The sequence below is a fragment of the Hypanus sabinus genome, chromosome 14, assembly GCF_030144855.1.
Source record: "Hypanus sabinus isolate sHypSab1 chromosome 14, sHypSab1.hap1, whole genome shotgun sequence".
Classification (NCBI taxonomy): Eukaryota; Metazoa; Chordata; class Chondrichthyes; order Myliobatiformes; family Dasyatidae; genus Hypanus; species Hypanus sabinus.
The window spans coordinates 18,819,862-18,843,578 of NC_082719.1; the positions used below are offsets into that span (position 1 = coordinate 18,819,862).

Below are 23,717 nucleotides of genomic sequence, written 5' to 3' on the forward strand. Positions count from 1 at the left end.
TAATTTGCATATTCTCTTGTATATGTTTTGCATATTAATATTCATATTTGATTGATAGACTGCAATCAATGAACAAAATGAAGATAGCACTGCTGGCCCAAATTAGGACAAAAGACTGCCGAGGAATATCAAGATGGTCTTTGTCAAAAAGTCTGCTTAATGTGATTTTCTTTGGATAATGTTGCTTTTGCATTCCATATCCATGCCTTTGGGATTACCCTGCTCAGTACCAAATGTTTAACCAGGCTTATCAGTTGGAAATCAGCTCATCTGCTTATTAATTTTTAAGAGATTTCTGCTCACTTTAATTATGTAAACAAAGTATTCTAAAATGACATTTTTTCTCTAATTAACAGATGTTCACAGAGGCAGATTTGGAATTAAAATATTAATACTGCCAGATTACTAGTATTGACAGTAATTCACAGAATTACCAAAGCCAGATCAGCTGGAAGATACATTGTTTCAATGAACAATTTTATTAAATGTGAGCATCTAAAGGATGTGTAGTAAACTATGAAAAGAATTCAGTTTCTGCAATGTCCACAGTAATATTTAGGTGATAACTTTCAGTTCACTAAAAACAAGCTGTAAAACTGAAAAGTTTGACAGAGAAGTAGCAGACACATAATAGCAAACAAAATGTCACTTTTTCTAAAATATCTATCTTTTTGTAGAGAAGTTTGATTATCCATCATGTGGTAACTTGGACAGGTGCCAGGTTCCAGCCACTCCCTTGCCAATATCCTGCCATTCCTTAAGCTCCATGGATTGGGACACACATTTGGAGGTGTCCTGTCTTCAACACCTCAGTGTTATTTCTTCACTGGCTTGGTTGCTTCCATGACACTGCCCAGTGTTGGCTTAGGTAATCCCTCTGATCTGTCCAACAGCCCAAAGCTGGCTGAATAGCTGGTTACTGAAATTTGACTGCATGAAAGAACAAACATTCCATAGCACTACTGGGATATGTACATGCTGAACATGATTTGCTGGCAGCCATAGGCTTATCACACAAACCAGTCAGAATTCTTTCAGCCTAGCTGATCTGTATGATTTATGATCCAAAGACCACTTTTAAGGTGTAGTCTATACTTTGGCAGTGCATTTGTAACTATTGATGACCAAGAATGGGGTCAACTAGACAAAAGGATCATGAACTTACCATGCACAACAATGGCACTTGAAAGACATGTAAGGTGAGCAGCTTTAACCTACTATTGCCTGAACAAATCACAATTGTGGTGTTCTGTTTCTGATCAACTTGATTCAAATGCCATTGAATGCAGTGAACACAGCACAACCTTTCCTCAATGATTGCTTCATAGTTGTAAAGGCAACGGACTGGAACATCAGAATTATCCATTTCTTAGCGGTCCTGTTCAAGGACCGTGGTATTTGCTTGCAAATATGAGCACCCAGGATTGTGACATTTTCAAACCAGCCAGTAGCTATTCCCAATTTCCTACATGGGAGCTAAATGACAGAACAAAGGCAAAACCACCTGCTCACTGCATCAGGAGCCATTTGACCAATTGTGGCACTGAAGAATGCTAGGATCAATAGGGGTTAAAGAACAAATGGGAGGTATTGGGTACAATGGAAGGTAAATCTTCACACAGTATTTTACTCTATAATGAAGTAACCTGTGGCACAACTAGACTCACAGTTGAATGTTGGCTGACAAAACAATAATTTGGGCAATCTTTGAAAAAGACACAAGTGCTGACAGGGAATTCATCGCTCAGTTGTAAAAGGAAGATTTAACCACTCCTTGCTAAGGGAGGATCTGAGTCTCTTCTACTTCTCTGTTGACAGTAACATTTTGTTGGTAAATAGAAGTTGTCAGGTCTCACCCAGTTTTCCAGGTTCATGTTTTCTCTGAAGCATCAGAAGTTGAGGGGACATATGATAGAGGTTTACAAGATTATGTGAGGCACAAATAGAGTGAACAGAGAGTATCCGTTTCCCTGGATTGAAATGTCTAATACCAGAGGGCATGCATTGAAGGTGAGGGGGTAGGTTTCAGGGGAATGTGAGGGGCATGTTTTTTTTTCACTCAGAAAGTTGTGGATGCCTGGAATGCACTGTCTGTTATGGTGGTAGGGGTAAACACATTAGAGGTTTTTAAGAATTGTTTGGATAGGCACATGAATGTAAAGAGGATGGAGGGATGTGGACATGGTGTAGTTAGGAGGGATTAGTGTTTGGGTGTTTTTGATTTGCTTTTTAGCTGGTTCAGCATAACATTGTCTGAATGGCCCATTCTGTGCCATTCTTGTGTAGTATGTTTGTAGAGTATAATTACCATTATATCTGAATATGTCATAAATAGCAAGTTCCAGTACAAGTAAGCCTTTTGTCAGCCAATAGTCAACAGTGTCCATGTCTAGTTATAGATTTCTTATATAAAATTTGTACACAGTTCTTTGCAAGTTTTGTACATTGATTCATGTAAAATTTGTACATTGATTCATGTAAAATAGCAAAGGTATGGTTAAAGGAATATCTTAAAAAGCAGAGATATAGCAACGTGAATGAAATTTTGAAGACAATTTCAGGACTTGCTGAACAATTTAAACGGGACAATAAAGGCACTAAGTAAAAAGATGAGGGTTTCAGCAGAAGCTGAGCTGAAAAAGGGCTCTTACAGCTGCAGAAATCAATTCCAATATGAAATACTAATTATCTGAATAATTCTTAATTTTTTTTCAAAAAAAGAGTCTAAAAAGATTAAACACAAGAAACAATCTGCAGTGTTGTATTAGCCAGTCATTAGATCCAGACTTTCTCTTGGCAAGGAGGAATTATACTACTGATGTTATCATGTTTTCTTTTCTTTTCTGTCATTATCATTATGTCTGATTTTACTGTTGATGCATAAATAAATCATACTTTTCTGCAACATATGACTGAAGGTGGAAGAGTGACTTATTTATTTTACAAAACCTTTTGGAAATTTCCATTGCAGATGTTCCATCCTTAGTAAAATTAGACAATTTGAAAGCTGATTTGGAAGTGTGAAGTTGTAGAATCAGAAGCTAGGGTCCAAAATATGAACAAGGGAAGAGTCATGATCTGACTGATAAATTGGGGAACTAGACTAAATAGATTGATAGTGTATAGGCAATGGGTAACATTTAAAGTATGTATATTATGAATTACAATAATTATCTTCTGCTACACAAATAAGTTTGAATAGAAATTTCAACTACAGCTTAGAAAGGAGATGAAGAAAGTGTAGGTACAAAGAGAAGAAATATTAAACTGCCAGGGAAAGCAGTAGGCCTCATGACTGAGACCAGTTTAGAATTCAGAAAGAAGGACAAAAAAGACTGAGAAAGAGAGAAGAACAATGAGAGTAAGTTCCAGATTGTAGCGGTTACAGGAACAAACCCAAACCGCTCAGAGAGTGGGGTGTGGGGGGGGGGGGGGGCTTAATCCTGCAAGGAGTGCTATCCAATTCAATAACAAAGTTTAAAAGTCAAGGAAAACATTCGATCTTTTATTAAGAAACTAGCAAAACAATCTTGAAACAATAAAAAAATCTAATGAAATTAAAACTAGCAATATAACAAAATAGAGTCTTTAGCGTATTAAATGTACTTAAGCCATGCATTCTTAAATGTATTCAAGAATAGTTAAATGTAATTAAAGTGAATTTAAGAGTATTTTTAAGCGATTAACAAAATAATCTCACCCTGGCCCACGCTCTCAGTCTACCCACACCAAAGACAAAGCATAAATATGTAACTAAACACTTCCCTTCTAGCTTGCCCCCAAACCATGTGACTACCATAATAAACATAATAAATGCACAACACCAGATACAATATAGGTAATAAGTAGATACATGGCTCCTACTGATCACTAAAGCTTCTATATATACCTGAAAAAGTTAGTGAAAACAAATATATATTCAGTGCCACTTTAATTAAGTACAGGAGGCACCTAATAAAGTGGCCACTGATCATATGTTTGTGGTCTTTTGCTATTGTGGCCCACTTCAAGGTTGTATTTGTATGTTCAGAGATGCTCTTCTGCACACCACTGTTGTCAAGCGTGGTTATTTGATTTACTGTCACCTTCCTGCCAGCTTGAACCAGTCTGGCCATTTTCCTCTGACCTCTCTCATTAACAAAGCATTTTCACTCACTAGATTTTTGCTTCTGCTTTTTGCACCATTCTCCATAAACTCTAGAGATTGTTGTGCATGAAAATTCCAGAAGATCAGATGTTTCTGAGATACAAAAACCACCCCATCTGACACCAACAATTATTCCACAGTTAAAGTCACTTAGATCATATTTGTTCCCTATTCTGATGTTTGGTCTGACAACAACTGAAACATAGAAACATAGGAAATAGGTGCAAAAGTAGGCCATTCAGCCCTTCGAGCCTGCACCGCCATTCAGTATGATCATGGCTCATCATCCAACTCAGAACCCTGCACCTGCTTTCTCTCCATACCCCCTGATCCCTTTAGCCACAAGGGCCATATCTAACTTCCTCTTAAATATAGCCAATGAACCGACCTCAACTGTTTCCTGTGGCAGAGAATTCCACAGATTCACCACTCTCTGTGTGAAGTTTTTCCCCATCTCGGTCCTAAAAGGCTTCCTCATTATCCTTAAACTGTGACCTTTCATTCTGGACTTCCCCAACATCGGAAACAACCTTCCTGCATCTAGCCTGTCCAATCCCTTTAGAATTTTATACGTTTCAATAAGATCCCCCCTTAATCTTCTAAATTCCAGTGAGTATAAGCCTAGTTGATCCAATCTTTCTTCATATGAAAGTCCTGCCATCCCAGGAATCAATCTGGTGAACCTTCTCTGTACTCCCTCTATGGCAAGAATGTCTTTCCTCAGATTAGGGGACCAAAACTGCGCAGAATATTCTAGGTGCGGTCTCACCAAGGCCTTGTACAACTGCAGTAGAACCTCCCTGCTCCTGTACTCAAATCCTTTTGCTATGAATGCCAACATACCATTTGCCCTTTTCACTGCCTGCTGTACCTGCATGCCCACCTTCAATGACTGGTGTACAATGACACCCAGGTCTCGTTGCATCTCCCCTTTTCCTAATCGGCCACCGTTCAGATAATAATCTGTTTTCCTGTTCTTGCAACCAAAGTGGATAACCTCACATTTATCCACATTAAATTGTAGCTGCCATGAACTTGCCCACTCACCTAACCTATCCAAGTCACCCTGCATCCTCCTCACAGCTAACACCGCCGCCCAGCTTCGTGTCATCCACCAACTTGGAGATGCTGCATTTAATTCCCTCGTCTAAATCATTAATATATATTGTAAACAACTGGGGTCCCAGCACTGAGCCTTGCAGTACCCCACTAGTCACTGCCTGCCATTCTGAAAAGGTCCCGTTTACTCCCACTCTTTGCTTCCTGTCTGCCAACCAATTCTCTATCCACCTCAATACCATATCCCAAATACCATGTGCTTTGAGTTTGCACACTAATCTCCTGTGTGGGACCTTGTCAAAAGCCTTTTGAAAATCTAAATATACCACATCCACTGGCTCTCCCCATCCACTCTACTAGTTACATCTTCAAAAAATTCTATAAGATTCGTCAGACATGATTTTCCTTTCACAAATCCATGCTGACTTTGTCCAATGATTTCACCTCTTTTCAAATGTGCTGTTATCACACCTTTGATAACCGACTCTAGCATTTTCCCCATCACCGATGTCAGACTAACCAGTTTATAATTCCCTGGTTTCTCTCTCCCTCCTTTTTTAAAAAGTGGGGTTACATTAGCCACCCTCCAGTCCTCAGGAACTAATCCAGAATCTAAGGAGTTTTGAAAAATTATCACTAATGCATCCACTATTTCTTGGGCTACTTCCTTAAGCACTCTGGGATGCAGACCATCTGGCCCTGGGAATTTATGTGCCTTTAATCCCTTCAATTTACCTAACACCACTTCCCTACTAACATGTATTTCCCTCAGTTCCTCCATCTCACTAGACCCTCGGTCCCCTACTATTTCTGGAAGATTATTTATGTCCTCCTTAGTGAAGACAAAACCAAAGTAGTTATTCAATTGGTCTGCCATGTCTTTGTTCCCTATGATCAATTCATCTGTTTCTGACTATAAAGGACCTACATTTGTCTTGACCAATCTTCTTCTTTTCACGTACCTATAAAAGCTTTTACAGTCAGTTTTTATGTTCCCTGCCAGCTTTCCCTGAGAATCTTTTTTCCCTTTCCTAATTAAGCCCTTTGTCCTCCTCCGCTGGACTCTGAATTTCTCCCAGTCCTCTGGTGTGCCGCTTTTTTTTTGCTAATTTATATGTTTCTTCTTTGAACTTGATACTATCCCTAATTTCCCTTATCAGCCACGGGTGCACTACCTTTCCTGGTTTATTATTTTGCCCAAACTGGGATGAACAATTGTAGTTCATCCATGCGATCTTTAAATGCTTGCCATTGCATATCCACCGTCAACCCTTTAAGTATCATTTGCCAGTCTATCTTAGCTAATTCACGTCCTATACCTTCAAAGTTACCCTTCTTTAAGTTCAGAACCTTTGTTTCTGAATTAACTACGTCACTCTCCATCTTAATGAAGAATTCCACCATATTATAGTCACTCTTACCCAAGGGGCCTCGCACGACAAGATCGCTAACTAACCCTTCCTCATTGCTCAATACCCAATCTAGAATGGCCTGCTCAGGAGACTGAGTGTAGGTCCAGCACAGTCGGGAATAGGGGAAATTATAGTGGGCAAACCAATTACATGTTTACTTTGGTTCTGTCTTCTGAAAGGAAGATAACAATAGCCTCCCAGGAATATTAAGAAACTGAGAGTCCAGAAAGAAGAAGGAAATGAAGAGAACTAGATTGGAAATAGTGTTTGAGAAATTAATTTGTCTGATCTTTCAGCCTAATAATCTACACCCCACAATTATATGGAAAATAGCCCTGGAAATAGTAGATGCATTGCTGGCTATCTTCCAAGACCCTAAAGCATTTCCTTCAGATTGCAAGGTGGCGATTGTAACCCCCTATTTAAAAGGCAGGGAGAGAAAAAAAAAACAGGGATTTAGGCTTTTAGGCTCTCAACATTGAAGCTGCGATGGCTCAGCTTGTTTTGGACTCTACTCTTCCACATGATTTTGATGGTCATTTGTGAGCAAATAAGCTGATGGTCTGTCCAGCCATCATCAGCACTGATCATGGCTCCTGTATTCTTTACGTCTCTGCGAATCCTCCTCCAAACAATGTCAGAATCAATAAGATGCAAGTCTTTAAACAGGGATGCATCCACAAAGTTTTCACCATATTTCTCTGGCAGAACAGGGTGTTAGTGATGGTCAGGTCATATTCAACACACTTGGAGAGTAAGAGCATTTCACTGGAATTGATGTTGCCAACATCTTCCTTCCCAATTGGGCCTTTCCAGGAGTCTCTGACCCTGCCAACTCTAGCATTGAAGTTTCCAAGAAGAATGACTTTACCTTCCTTGGGAATATCTGATAGCATGTGGTCTAGTTTGGTATAGAAGGTCTCCTTAACATTGTCTGCTGAGTCTAAGGTTGAAGTGTAGGCACTCAAGCTGTAGTTATTTGGTTGTTAGGGAGTTTAAGGTGCATGGTCATGAGGTGTTCATTGATGCCAACTGGCAATTCAAAGAGGCAAATCCAATCCTGTATATTCTGGATTCATCTGCTGATTTGCCCTTCCAGAAAAAATGTATCCACCCTTCTCCTTCAATTTCCCTTCCTTGGCAAATCACATTTCATGAGGGTGGCAAGGTCAATTTGGAATCTTCTCAGTTGTCTTGAGATGATGGCAGTATGTCTTTCAGGACGAACTCTTGTTTCGCTATCCATAAGTGACAGCACTTTCCAAATCACTAAATTCACATGCTTTAGTTTCAGACCACAGTTTGGTGATCCCACTGGATGTAGTAATCCAGTCAGGAGTGAGGAGGCAGACTATTTTTAGGGCACCTTTTTTAGCCCCTTCCCCATGTGGGGTGAACACAGCGGGTCCTGAGTAGGGCTGCTCAGTCATGGGTGCAGCTGCCAAAAAATTCTTATCTGCCTCAGTCCGAGCAAAACGACTGTGTCTAACACTATCGTCTGTGTGGAAGCTTGTGGCTGGGAGCTCCCAGACTCCATTGTCCTGCTCCTGTTCCTACTTCCTGATCACCACAGGGCTTTATCCAAGTTGGTTGATTGGATTACCAAACCAGGGCGAATGTCTGCGCATGAGGTCTTTTAATGTAGGGAGGCTGATGCACAAGTAGCCACCATACAATCCTTGACACAGAAATTACCATAGATGACCCTACTAAGAGCTAAACTCCAGGAGGCATCGCTCTCAAGTTCTCAGGATCACACGAGCCTCTCCACCATGACAAGGTAGCAGTACCCCTGAGAGGATGGAAAATTAAGTCTAACATCAGTTGTAGGGAATTAAAAGAAGTAAATACAGGGCAATTGGAAAATGTTAATGTAACTGGACAAAGTCATCATAAGTTCATGAAAGAAAGTTGGGGCTAACAAATTTACTGTAAGTTTATTGAGGATGTAACTTGTAGGTACACAAGGGCAAGACAATGAACTTTCTGGAGGTTTTTGATAAGGTTCCACATAAGAAATCGGTGTGTAAAATGAAGCATATAAAGGTATTATATTGTCATTGATAAACAATTGGTTTATTTATTGAAATACAGTGCAGAATAGGCCCTTCCGACCCTTTGAGCCACGCCACCCAGCAACCTCGATTTAACCCTAGCCTAATCATGGGACAATTTACAATGACCAATTAACTTCCCAATCGGTGCATCTTTGGAATGTGGGAGGAAACCGGAGCACCCAGAGAAAACCCACACAGTTACAGGGAGAACGTACAAATTTCTTACAGACAGCAGCAGGAATTGAATCCCAGTTGCTGGTACTGTAAAGTGTTGTGCTAACCACTATGCTACCATGCTGACCCAGAAAACAGCAGGATCATTCTCTGGGTGGCAGGTAGTAACTGGTGGGTGCCCCACAGGGCAGCGTTTTGATTCCAGCCACTCACAATATTGATTACAAGGGGATTTGAGTACTGGAGCAGCAAGTCTTCCTGTCTTGAGAAGTGGGTTTAGAATCTAGAATGGATTACATTCTGAGAGCACAGAGTGATGGAAGTAGGGACCATAGTGCACCTCATGTGGCAGGTAATACTGAAAAGTTGCAAGACTGTGCAGAATTGGCTGGTTAGCAGAGGGGAGTTCTGGCATAGAGCCATCATCAAAATGATGGGCTGAATGGTTTACTTCTCTGCTGCGACCATTCTAGAATGACATGAATAGGAATATGCTTCATCTGTCACTGACAGCATCTCTAAGTGTGTAGATGACCTTAGTACCTCAAGAATGGTCATATCACAGCCCAACCAGACGTGTTAGCTGAACACAGAGGTGCGCTCCCTAGTAAAAGCTGGTGCTGGCTGAACACAGAGGTGCGCTCCCTAGTAAAAGCTGGTGCTGGCTGAACACAGAGGTGCGCTCCCTAGTAAAAGCTGGTGCTGGCTGAACACAGAGGTGCGCTCCCTAGTAAAAGCTGGTGCTGGCTGAACACACAGGTGCGCTCCCTAGTAAAAGCTGGTGCTGGCTGAACACACAGGTGCGCTCCCTAGTAAAAGCTGGTGCTGGCTGAACACACAGGTGCGCTCCCTAGTAAAAGCTGGTGCTGGCTGAACACAGAGGTGCGCTCCCTAGTAAAAGCTGGTGCTGGCTGAACACAGAGGTGCGCTCCCTAGTAAAAGCTGGTGCTGGCTGAACACACAGGTGCGCTCCCTAGTAAAAGCTGGTGCTGGCTGAACACACAGGTGCGCTCCCTAGTAAAAGCTGGTGCTGGCTGAACACACAGGTGCGCTCCCTAGTAAAAGCTGGTGCTGGCTGAACACACAGGTGCGCTCCCTAGTAAAAGCTGGTGCTGGCTGAACACAGAGGTGCGCTCCCTAGTAAAAGCTGGTGCTGGCTGAACACAGAGGTGCGCTCCCTAGTAAAAGCTGGTATGCTGCTTTCAAGTCTGGAGACAGAAGAGCTCTCAGAGCGACTGGGGAAAGCTCATCTTAGTCATCAAGAGAGCAGACATCGCCTATGCACAAAAATTCAGGAACACCTGTCCAATAACAGTCCCTGGCGAATGTGACTGGACGTCAAGGGTGTTACAGACTTGACAAGGAAATACAGCATCGACTGTAGCAGTGACACCTCCCTCCCTGATGTTCTAAACAAATTTTCTGCACACTTTGAGGCATGCATTACAACATCAGCCAGAAAAGCAAGCCCCCTCCTAAATGAGTAGCCACTGTCTGTAACAGCAGCAGACATGAGAAAGATTCTGCAGAGTTAACCCCCATAAGCTGCTGGGGCAGACAACATCCCAGGCCAAGTTCTCAGGTAGTGTGCACACCAGCTCATTGATATCTTCACTCATCCAGGCTGCTGACCCACAAGCTTCAAATCAGCCACTATCATCCCTGCACCAAAGAACCCTACATCTTCAGAATGGAACATCTACTGCCTGGTGGGACTGATACCAGTCATCATGAGGTGCTTTGAACAGCTGGCAATGGCAAATGTCAAAACCTCCATTCCTGCCATACAGGACACTCACCAGTATATGCTTACCGACAGAACCAATCTACGATAGATGCCATAAACATCTGTCATGCACCTAGCCCTGACACACCTCAAAATCAAGGACACTTATGTCAGAATGCTGTTTCTGGATTTAATTTTGGCATTCAACACTATTGTCCCACAGACCGTGGTGAACAAGCTCCTGCTCTTCGGTCTAAATACACCACTGTGCAACAGGGCAACAGGACTTCCTAATGAACAGACCTTGGATAATCAGGATGCACAACGGCTCCTCCCTCTCCATCATGGGTGCCCCTCAGGACTGGGCTGAGCACATTGCTGCACACTCTGCTCACACATGACTGCACTGCGCCAATGACACGATAGTGGTGATGCTCATCACCAACAACGATGAGACGGTCTACAGAGAGGAGATGGAAGAGCTCAAGGACTGCTGCCAGGCAAATAACCTCTTCCTCAAAGTTAACAGGACAATGGAAATGGTTAACAACTTCAGGAGAACTCATACCACTCACATCCCTCTTTACATCAGCAGCAGAGAAAACTGCAATCAAACTCCTGGGAATGCACATCTCTCACAATCCCTCATGATCCCAGAATACATCCCACACAATCAGGAAAACTCACTAATGTCTGTATTTTCCGAGGAGGCTGTTGAGAGCTGGACTATACACATTTCTACTCAACATCTTTCTAGAGAGGATGTTAACATGCTGCATGACTGAAGATAAGCCATGATATTGAACGGCAGATCAGTATGGAAAGAGTGAATGACAGATAACTGTTCCCATTGCTTCTGTTAGAAAAACATGTTGCAAAGAAATGGCATTGGTCTTGAATAAAACTATAGAAAAAGAGGGGTTGCAAAAACTTTTCAGCCTGTTGCATTCATGGTTCAGTGGTAGAATGTGTAAGGCACGGGTCCAATTCCTGGCCAATGCAAAATGATACTTTTCACTCCTGCCTGTGTCCATCCCATGTTCTTCCTTGTCCTTGTATTGAAAACCTTCTCCATTCCTACTCTTATACTAGCTGGTCAACTTATTTTTCTCCTACAAATTCTTTCTCCCACTTACCATTTTGCTGAACAAACCAGGAACATGAAAGATTGCATAATGTTGATATTTCAAGGGATCCAGCTTTGTACAGGTCCTCCCATGGTTACAAACATCTGACTTATGATGATTGGGTACACATGAATGAGCTCTCATAAATATTATTATATTCAATCAAAAATCAGCCTTGAAAAAGATCATTAATTTGAGATTTGACAAAAATGTATATTTTACCTGCAGTGATCAGGTACTATAGTCTGTTAAGAACAGCTTTGCTGGTTGCCACTTAAGAGAGTTCCTTTGGAAATTGACAAGCAATTACTCCTGACACCCTATTAAACAAAGTAAGAGCCACAGATACATCAAACCAACTGTTGAGTGTTGGACATCCTGATTCTCTACTACTATAACTAAGCAGGGGAAGGCAATAAGTAAGTTTATCAATTAATTGGCCCTCATTAACCCCACTCTTTATAATAGTATGAATGTATAGTTATCTTGATTTTGTGGATTTTCTGACTTAAAGAACAAAATTGACTTCTGTAGTAAAAGAACCCGCTCGTAACCCAGATATGGTCTGTGCACTAGTCTTAGAAATCAAACAGGCAGGCATCGCAAGTTGGAAAGCAGGCAAGTGGTTTGTTGGCCTTTGTTAGAAAGGGTTTTGGATTCAAGAGGTAGAATCATTGGGCCCCATACTGCATACCCTTGAGTCCCATACCCTTTGGCCCGCACGTCCATGCCCATCATGAAGTCTTACCTAGACTCATTTGTTTTACCTGCACTTGAACTTTTTGTCCTTATGTACTAATGATTCAAGTACTAGTCCAAATACTTCTTAAAATGTTATGATAGTATTCACCTCCACAACTTTATCAGGCACCACTTTCAAGATTGCAACTTGGCCTGGGTTAAAAGTGAGGAGTAAGGTGTTTAGAGGGAAGTTGAGGATTTTTTTTTTCACCCAGAAGTTGTTGCAATCTGGAACACTTGAGAACGTGATGGATACAGAAATCCTCACAACATTTAAAAGATGTCTGTCTGAGCACCAAGAATCAAGGATTACAGAACAAGTGAAAGTAAATGAAATTAGTCTAGAGAGGACTTTGAACATGACATATTGAAGGGCTTGTCTCTAAGCTGTATGGCTTTATAACTCTACCACTCTGTCTCTCTGCAACTGAACTCAAATTCTCGCTTAATAAAGGCCAACACATAATTCACCTCTTTTCCTATTTGCTGCACTTGCCTGTTGATTTTCCGGGACTAGTGTACAAAGGCAGCAGGGTCCCTTTAAAAAGCAACATTATCCAATCTGTCATGTTAATAAAGGACTTCCCATGTTTTGTGGAATTTGTCCCTTTGGTCTCCTTTCAATCTTATTCCTCTCACCTTAAACCTATGCCCTCTAGAATCTAGTGCTTTCCTGGTGTATATGCCCTCTAGCTTTAGACACCTCTACTTGAGGAGAAAGATTATGAATATGTACCCTATCTATGCCCCGCACGATTACAAAGCTCCATAAAGTCACCCATTAACCTCCTTCATTCAAGGGAAAAAAAATCTTTTCACTCAAGCCATCCAGTCCTGGTAACATCTTTATGAATCTTTTCTGCACCCTCTCCACATTAATAACATTCTTCCTTTAGTGTGGTGATCAGACTTCATACAATATTCTAAGTGTGGTCCAACCAAAGTTTGATATAACACTGTGTTCATTGGATAGTTCATTGAATGTGACTAAAGATAAGCCATGGTATTGAACAGCAGATCAGTATGGAAAGAAAGAGTGAATGACAGTTAGCTGTTCCCATTGGTTCTGTTAGAAAAACATGTTGCAAAGAAATGGCGTTGGTCTTGAATAAAACTATTGAAAAAGAGAGGTTGCGAAAAATCTTCAGCCTGTTGCATTCGTGGTTCAGTGGTAGAATGTAGAAGGCACGCGTCCAATTCCTGGCCAATGCAAAATGGTACTTTTCACTCCTGCCTGTGTCCATCCCATGTTCTTCTTTATCCTTGTATTGAAACCCTTCTCCATTCCCACTCTTATACCAGCTGGTTAATTTATTTTCTCCTACCAATTCTTTCTCCCACTTGCCATTTTGCTGCACAAACCAGGAATATGAAAGATTATGTAATATTGATCTTCCAAGGGGCCCAGCTTGGTACAAGTCTTCCCAGGGTTATGAATTAGCTCCCAGAAATATTATTATATTCAATCAAAAATCAGCCTCGAAAAAAATCAGTCATCATTAATTTGAGATTTGATAAAAATGTATATTTTACCCACAGTAATCAGGTAATATAGTCTGTTAAGAACAGCTTTTCTGGGTGCCACTTAAGAGAGTTCCTTTGGAAATTGACAAGCAATTACTCCTGACACCCTATTAAACAAAGTAAGAGCCACAGATACGTCAAACCAACTGCTGAGTGGGGGCATCCTGATTCTCTACTACTATAACTAAGCAGGGGAAGGCAATAAATAAGCTTATAAATTAATTGGCCCTCATTAACCCCACTCTTTATAATAGTATGGATGTATAGTAATCTTGATTTTGTGGATTTTCTGACTTACAAGTCAAGTCAAGTCAAGTCACTTTTATTGCAATTTCGACCATAACTGCTTGTACAGTACATAATAAAAATGAGACAACATTTTTCAGGATCATGATGTTATATGACACAGAACAAAAACCAGACTGAACTACATAAAAAACAACACAGAGAAAAAGAAAAAAAACACACAACAACTACACTAGACTACAGACCTGCCCAGGACTGCATAAAGTACACAAAACAGTGCAAGCATTACAGTAAATAATAACAGGACAATAGGGCTTTCTTTGCTATGGAGCTGGTGTTGAGGGACCAGGTGAGATTCTCCGCCAGGTGAACACCAAGAAATTTGGTGCTCTTAACGATCTCTACCAAGGAGCTATCGATGTTCAGCAGGGAGAGTTCGCTCCATGCCCTCCTGAAGTCAACAACCATCTCTTTTGTTTTGTTCACATTCAGAGACAGTTTGTTGGCTCTGCACCAGTCCATTAGCCGCTGCACCTCCTCTCTGTAAGCTGACTCATCATTCTTGCTGATGAGACCCACCACAGTCGTGTCATTGGCGAACTTGATGATGTGGTTCGAGCTGTGTGTTGCAGCACAGTTGTGGGTCAGCAGAATGAACAGCAGTGGACTGAGCACACAGCCCTGGGGGACCCCCGTGCTCAGTGTGACGGTGTTGGAGATGCTGCTCCCGATCCTGACTGACTGAGGTCTCCTAGTCAGGAAGTCCAGGATCCAGTTGCAGAAGGAGGTTCAGGCCCAGTAGGCTCAGATTTCCAATCAGTTTCTGAGGGATGATTGTGTTGAATGCTGAACTGAAGTCTATGAACAAAATTGACTTCTGCAGTAAAAGAACTTCTTCGTAACCCAGCGATGTTCAGTGCACTAGTCTTAGAAATCAAACAGGCAAGTTGGAAAGCAGGCAAATGGTTTGTTGGCCTTGGTTAGAAAGGGATTTGCATTCAAGAGGTAGAATCATTGAGTCCCATACTGCACAAAGACAGGCCCTTCGGCTCACATGTCCATGCCCATCATGAAGTCTTACCTATACTCATTTGACTTACCTGCGCTTCTCCCAAAAACACATTTTTACAGATACCTTCAAATTAGAGATTTTCTACGTTTCCAATTAGCTACTTTTCCTATAGGTCCTGATAAAAACTTACTGGATGATCTTTTAAATTTAAGACCTTTTGTTAATGGTTCTATTACCGGTATCTATAACTTGTTGATTGATTCTAGACAAGACTTTTTACATAAAATAAGAAAAGCCTGGGAGGATGACCTAAATTGTCAGATTTCTGATGATGGAATAAAATTCTTAAACAGGTTAATAAATCATTTTTCTGTGCTCGTCATTCTCTTCTACAATTTAAAGTGGTTCATAGAGCTTACATTTCTAAACAGAAGCTCACCAGTTTTTTACCCGAATGTTTCTCAACTTTGTAATAAATGCAACTCTGCTGATGCCTCTTTAATTCATATGTTTTGGTTTTTCCCTACAATTGAAAAGTTTTGGTGGGAAGTATTTCATACCTTCTCTCAACTTTTTAAGGTCCAATTTGACCCAAATCCCCTTACTACCTTGTTTGGTATTATTACAAATGAAGAAATAAATTTAAATACTCCTAACTTACAGGTTTTAGTTTTTACCTCTCTTTTAGCAAGAAGAGCAATCTTGCTTAAATGGAAGGAGTCTACCCCCCTACACATCTTCAATGGCTACGTGATATTATGTCTTATTTAAATTTAGAAAAGATCCACTGCTCAGTCTTAAATTCGAAACAATCTTTTTATGATATTTGGGGACCTTTCCTAAATTACTTTTTCAATTTATAATGTTTAACAGTGCACAGACTTTTATGTATATTTTTATCTTCTCTTCTTAAGTGAATATGTTTTTTTTTCTAATTATCCATTGTCATCCATCAGCTTTTTTCTTTGGTAGTTGGTAGGGGGTTGACTTTTTTATATATATAAAAAAATTTCTTTTATGATGTATGACTTATCTTTAAATTTTTGATTACAGAGTGGTATACCTTTATGTGTAACATAACATTTTGATCAATTTTATTATAATATATGAATGTACACGTTATGTTGAGATGTATCTATGTGTTGCACTCTGTAAATCTTGTTTTTTTTTTCTTCTGAATAAAAATATTGTAAAAAGAAAGACTTACCTGCGCTTGAACTTTTGGTCCTTATGTACTAATGATTCAAGTACTAGTCCAAATACTTCTTAAAAGTTATGAGTGTATTCACCTCCACAACTTTATGAGGCACCTCATTCAAGATTGCAACTGTTAATGTTTAATAACTCCAGAAATTAATCAAAAGAAATATTGCATGTCTACTTCATTTTTACTTCAGTGCAGCTCCCTATTAAGGATTGAGAGTGGGATGGGGTTACAGACAGGGGAATCATGGTTGGGAAAAGGGGAGGATGCACCAGAGAGACATTCTGTAATGACAAATCGATTATTGAGAATCAAATGACCTTGCCTGGTGTCTCAGAGCTCAGTTTGTCTACACCTGCGCCACCACCACCCCCCCCCCCCCCACTCTGGCACTCCTTCCCTTCCACTTAACCCACATGCCTCCCATGGCACTCCACCCACGCCTATCCCAACATCCTTTACTCTCACCAGATTTACAAACTTGCTCTCCACTCCACGTTGACAAATGCAGTACTGTGTCAAAGTCTTAGGCACCTGAGCTAGCTAGGTTGAGCACTCTAAGACTTTTACACAGTATAATACAACTACCATATAGACATGCACAGCATAGTAAATTGTCAAATTGTCCTATTCAGGCCTAAAGAATTAATGTCTATGGAGGATGTCTTATTCTTTAGGTCAATGTCTTTCCTGACAAGGGGGTGTCACTACTTGGCAGGTGAGACTTGTGGCTGTGAAACAATCTCAGGTTCTGGGGCCTCCTCCGTGGTGGGTGTCGGAGTTGACACTAGCAATGCAGGAAGTGGTTTTAGACAACTTCTTTCTCTAACAATTGTCTCTGCTCCCTGCAACTGATTGATGTGTCATCTCCTGATGGCTTCGTACTCAATCTCAACTGTGCTGGAGAATGGTTCAGTTCTGTCTTTAATATTTCCGAGTACCCTCTTTTGAGCACCTTTGCAGTCCCTCACCAGGACTGCTTGCCCAGGAGTGAAACATCGAACCTCCTTGTTTGAGGAGCTTTTCTCCTGCATGCTCCTTCTGAGATTGAGTTTCAGGAGGTTCAAGTGTGAGTGCAAAGGACAAGCCAGGAACAGCAGAACTGGTGAGTTATTGTTTGTGGAGTGTGCTGCATTGTGAAATTGATGAACTTCTGATTCAGTGTCAGTATAGTGTGCTTTGCTGACATTACTTGCAGTGTGATCTTAAGACCAGACAAATGTTTCTGTCAAGACGTTTGTAGCTGATGGTGTGGTGCAGATGCAATATGTCTTATTTCGTTCATTTTCAAGAATGACTGAAACTGTTCCACAATAAACTGTGGTTCATTGTCACTGATGTAAGTGTCCTGGAACACCAGTCCTTGAGAAGAGGCTTCTCAACCATTCACTATTATCAAGAAATTTGTGTCTATGAATGGTCCAGCAAAGTCTATATGAATCCTCTGCCAGGGCAATGCAGGCCATTCCCAGAGATGAAGAGGTGCTGCTCCTGGCATCTTCTGGACATGTTGGCATCTCAAACAGTGCATAGAAGCTGCTCAATCTGCTCTTCTATCCCAGGCTACCAGAAAAAAACTTCAAGCCAGCGCCTTCATTTTGACCACACTTAGATGACTGTCATGTAGCTCCTCCACACTTTCACTCTCAGCTCGGATGGTACAGCAGCTTTCAATTTGCACATAAGGAAACACCCCTGTCAAGGGCCACTTCGTCCCAGTGCTGATAAAAGGGGAAACTGGAATCTCTGCTGAACATTATAAACATTTCAGATTGGCATGTAGACTTGTGACACTGTGGGGACTTTTCTGGTTTCCCTTTGGATCATCTCTGATAAAATAAGGAGACTTTTGATAAGCATTAGGGAGAATGCAATGTGTCCTCATTACAGGCATTTCCTTTTCCAGGATAAGTGGGACAATTCATCAGCATTTCCATGATTAGCTGCCCTCTTGAATTTGATCTTGTAATTGTGTCCTTCAAGAAGCAGAGCCCACCTCTGCATTTGTGCTGCTGCTGTTAATGAAACATTCTTCTGTGGACTGAAAATGGGCACTAGTGGTTGATAAACATCAATAAGAATAAACTCTTTCCCACACATTTTAACATTTTGCACCCCAAGCCAGAGTCAAGGGCTCTCTGTCAATCCGTGCATAATTTTTCTCTGCAGTGGAACATGATGCAAAGGCTATGGGGCATTCACATCCATCACTCATAACACGTGACATGACTGCTCCTTTCCCATAAGGCCAGGCATCACAGTAAAGCTCCACTAGACGACATGGGTCATAATGTGCGAGTACAGTTCCTGACTTAATTTCCTTTACCTTTTGAAAAGTCACCTCACACTGCTTTGCCCATTGCCATTTCTTCTCAATTTGTAGTAATGAGTTCAAGGGGTCAAGCACAGTAGCTAAGTTTAGCAGGAGGCTGTTGACAAATTCTAAAAAGGACTACAACAGTGACACATCCTTCAGACTTGGGGCATCCACCACTGCTTGAATATTCTCAGCATGCTTGGGTAATGTTTGTGTATCAATGGTGTGACCACAGTAAGCTTAAAGAAATCACACATGTGTCACACTCTGAACCCATAATATTCTAATCTTTTTAACACTGTTTTGAGACTTTGGAGATGATCCTTGTCATTGTTACTGGTAACAATGATGTCATCCAGGTAACACTGAGTACCTGGGCAGCTTTGCAGCACCTGGTGCATAGCCTTCTTCTGGTGTACAGGTGCAGATGCTACTTGAAACATAAGCCTATTATAGAAATAAAGCCCTTTGTGAGTGTTTATGGTGAGAAACTCTTTGGACTCTTCTCCCAGCTCCATCTGTTGGAGTGTTTTCCTCCAGAAAGGTTTGAAAAGATATCCTCTATTCTGGGCAATGAGTACTGATCTGCTTTCAGTACTAGGTTGATAATGACCTTAAAATCACCACAGCTCCTGACCCATCCTTCTTGGTTACTGGGGCCACTAGCATTGCCCATGGGCTTCTCACAAACTTGGAGAGAATTCCTTCAGTCTCCATTTGACCTATCTTACTGACTACTTTAGCACGGATTGTATAAAGAATCACTATTTTACCCTTGATGTGTTTGAGTTTTTCAATGCCATCCTCAAACACTGCTGTTGCATCATCCAGTACCTTTCTTAATTCACTTTCAGTTGGCTCTCCTGCAGGGGATGTGGCATGCAAATGATGGATGAATGGTGGATGAATCTCCAATTAAGTTGCGGTTGTCACAGCCAATCACAGCATCACAATGTTGGCCCTCCTGTTTTCACCACATACAAGCCCAATGTTGCTTGCTGGTTGTTGTGTTTTACTGTTACAAATATCATTCCCACGGGAGTCATCTTTTCTTTAGTATCAGTTCTTAGTTCGATATCTGCCTGCTTCAGGTCAGTATCTTTGAAATGCCATTCAAGCTCATTTTGTGGAATGACTAAACAGGCAAGCCAGTGTCCAATTCTATTTTAATTAATTGTTCATTTGCTGCTGGTGTAAGCCATATTGTTTGTCTCTCATTGGTTTTCACATTGTAAATCTCAAGGCTACTCAGTCCTGTGTCACTCTTACTAATCAGATTTTCATCAACAGCATGCAGATTAGTATTCTTTTTGGAACTACAACATAACTTTTTAGCTTTTCCTCTTTCCTGTGCAGTCCATTTATTTTTGTCTGCCTGACATGCTCTTCACATGTGCCCTACAAGTTTTCTGCAAGTTTCACCTTTAAATGTGCATTGGTCTGGTGTATGTGGTGTATGTGTATGGTAACACAATTTGTTTGACAAGGCAAGCTTCTGCTTAGATGTTGTAATTTTATTCCTGACTACAACTCAATCATGTCACTGTCTGCTGTTTCTATTGACACAGCAATTTCAACTGCTCTTTTAAATGTCGGTTATGTTTCAGTTAGGAGCTGTTTACAAATGCTTTCTTGTACAATTCCACAAACTTACTTTACACTGCATGCCATGCTGCCAGGATAATCAAGGACGTGACCCACCCAGCCAAACACTTTTTGTCCTTCTTCCCTCTGGAGTTAGAAGACTTGTACGGCCAGATTTGGGAACAGCTTCTTTCCAACTGTGATAAGACTGCTGAACGGATCCTGACCCGGATCTGGGCCATACCTTCCAAATATCCAGAACTGTCTCTCGGATTTTTTTTTGCACTACCTTACTTTCTCTTTTCTATTTTTTTAATTTATGACTTATAATTTAAATTTTTATTATATTTACTATTGATTTGTACTCCAGGGAGCACTAGTATCAATTATTTGGTGACAATAAAGTAATAAAGTAAGCAAGTAAAGTAAAGTCACTGAACGAGCTCTTAGTGCAACATTAAGCCCATCACTGAACTGACAATTCTCTGACATCTTCTTCAATTCAGCAATGTATGCTGGAATGGACTTTCCTTCTTTTTGATTCCACTTATGAAATCTAAAGCACTATGCAATCAACAATGGTTTCAGTTTTAAATGATCCTACATTACTTTCACAGTACCAGCAAACTGGTTTTGGTTGGTTTGGTTGGAGAAGTCAAACTTTTAAGCAAACTGTATGCCTTTCCACCCAATGCTCTCAGCAAAACTGGCACTCACTTTTCACTGGTCATTCCATTTGCTTCAGAATACTACTCAATTCACTTAGTATACAATAACCCTTCAATGGGTGTGTGTTCTCCTATCTTCCCCTTCTTGAAATCCACTGGACTTGCTGTTGTTGAGTGTGCATTGTGGTTGTGATATCACTCACCCAGCCAACCTATCTCACTCTTGTACATTTCCGCATCACCATCCGAATTCTGCCAATGACAGTGTTGTCATCTGAGAATATATGGATGGCGTATGAGTTGTGCTTTTCCATACGGTCATGAATATAAAGAGAGTACAGCAGAGCAGTAAACACACATCCTTGAGGTGTGCCTGTGTTGATTGTCAACGAGGGGATGTTATTATTGATCTGCAATCGACTGTGATCTCCAAATAAGGAAGTCAAGGGCCCAGTTTCAGAGGAAGGTACTGAGGTCCAGGTTTTGAAGCTTGCTGGTTAGTACTGAGGAGATGATGATGTTGAACACCAACCTGCCATCAATAAAAACAGCTTGACATATGCTTTCCTGTTGTCCAATGCTCCCAAGCCAAGGGGAGAGCCAATGATATAATGTCCACTGTTGCAGCAGTAGGCAAACTGTAGTGAATAGGAGTTAATTCTAGCAATTACCAACCTCTAGAGGCACTTCATCATGATGGATCAGAGGGCTACTGGGTGATAGTCATTAAGGCACCTCACCCTTCTCTTCCTGGGCACAGGTATGATTAATGCCTTTTTGAAGTAGGTAGGAACCTCTGCAGTAGTGAGCGGTTGAACATCTCGAGCCATTTGGTCAGCACAGATTTTCTGTGCCCTGCCAGGTACACCACTGAGCTTGATGCCTTGTGAGTCCTCAATCTCTTGATCCGATGTTGACCTCCAAGACAGAAGTCACAGGGTTGCTGGATGCTGGGGGGATGTGCACAGGTATAGTTTTCTTCTCTCTTTCAATGCATGCATAAAAGGCATTCAGCTCACTGAGGACTAGATTGTCACTGCCATTTATTCTGTAAGGTTTCAAGTTTTAGAGCATGCAAACTCTGCCATAGCTGTCATGCATCCATTTGTGTCTCTAACAAATGGGATTTCCTTTTTACTCTCAGAATGGCCTTCCATATCTGGACTTCTTGTAGGATTATGGTTTATTGGTATTGAATGCAAGAAATTTAGCCACAGCAGATATTAAACCTCCTTGTTCATCCAATTCTTCCAGTTTGGGAAGACTTGCCATGTGCTTGAAGATAGGTTTTGCTGAAGTCTGTGATGGTCATGGCATATTCAGATTCAAAGATGAAACTCTAAAAACAATCCAGTCCACTGATTCAAAGCAATCCTGTAAACATTCTTCCACCTCACTTGACTATACCAGACTACGTGGAACAGTCTATGTTCCAAGCCTACACCAACATCGCTCTGCAACTTTTCATATACTACATCAATAACTGCACTGGTGCTGCTTCCTGCACCCATGCAGAACTCATTGACTTCATCAACTTTGCCTCCAACCTTGCCCTCAAATTTACCTGGTCCATTTCCGATACATCCCGTCTCTCTCTCTCTCTCTCTCTCTCTCTCTCTCTCTCTCTCTCTCTCTCTCTCTCTCTCTCTCTCAAGTTTTTCTATTGATATCTTTTACAAACCCACTGAATCTTACATTTACTTAGACTCCACCCTGTCATGTAAAAATACCATCCCCTTCTCTCAGTTCCTCCATCTCCACCTCATCTGCTCTCAGGATGAGGCTTTTCATTCCAGAATTAATAAGGTGTCCTTCTTTTTCAAAGAAAGGGGCTTCCATCAACGCTGCCCTCACCTGCATCTCTTCCATTTCGCACACGTCTGCCCTTATTCCATCCTTACACAACCCCGCCAGGGATAGGATTCCTCTTATCCTCACGTACCACCCTAATGGCATCCGTGTCCAGCACATTGTCCTCTGCAACTTCCTCCATCTCAAATGGGATCCCACCACCAAGCATATTTTTCCCTTCCCTCCCCTCCACTTTCTGCAGGGATCTATGTGACTCCCTTGTCCATTCACCCCTCCCCTCTGTTCGCCCTCCTGGATACTTATCCTTGTAAATGGAACAAGTGATACACCTGCCCCTGCACTTCCTCCCTCACCACAATTCAGGGCCCCAAATAGTTTCCTGGTAAGACGACACTTCACCTGTGAGTGTATCCAGTGCTCCCAGTGTGGCCTCCTTTATATCTATGAGAACTGATATAGATTGGAAGACTGCTTCACCAAACACCTACACTTAATCTGTCAGAAAACGTGGGATTTCCCAGTGGCTACCCATTTCAATTCTACTTCCCATTCCCATTCCCACATGTCAGTCCATGGCCTCCACTTCTGTTGTGATGATGGCACACTCAGATTGTAAGAGCAACATATCATATTCTATCCAGGTAGCTTCAAACCTGATGGCATGAACATGGGGTTTGTTGAAATTCTGGTAATTGCCCCCCCATCCCCGTTTCCCGCTTTGACCTTATCCCCTTACCTGCCAATCACCTCCCTCTGGTGCTCCTCCCCCTTCCCTTTCTTTCATGTTTTTGTACCCTCTCCTATCAGATTCCCCCTTTATCTCTTTATCTCTTTCACCAATCTACTTCCCAATTTTTTACTTCAACCCCCCCCCCAGTTTCACCTATCACCTACCACCTGCATTTCC

General features: G+C 41.4%; 1 protein-coding gene across 1 annotated transcript in view; it reads left to right on the top strand.

Annotated features, from left to right (window-relative positions):
* LOC132404575 (N-acylethanolamine-hydrolyzing acid amidase-like) overlaps nucleotides 1–2,907 on the top strand; it is a 37,722-nt gene extending 34,815 nt beyond the window's left edge. Inside the window, exon 11 of the mRNA XM_059988814.1 lies at nucleotides 59–2,907. Coding sequence (XP_059844797.1) covers nucleotides 59–106 — 48 coding nt within the window. The 3' untranslated portion in view covers nucleotides 107–2,907. The remainder of the gene's footprint in view (nucleotides 1–58) is intronic.
* The last annotated feature ends 20,810 nt before the right edge of the window (nucleotides 2,908–23,717 follow it).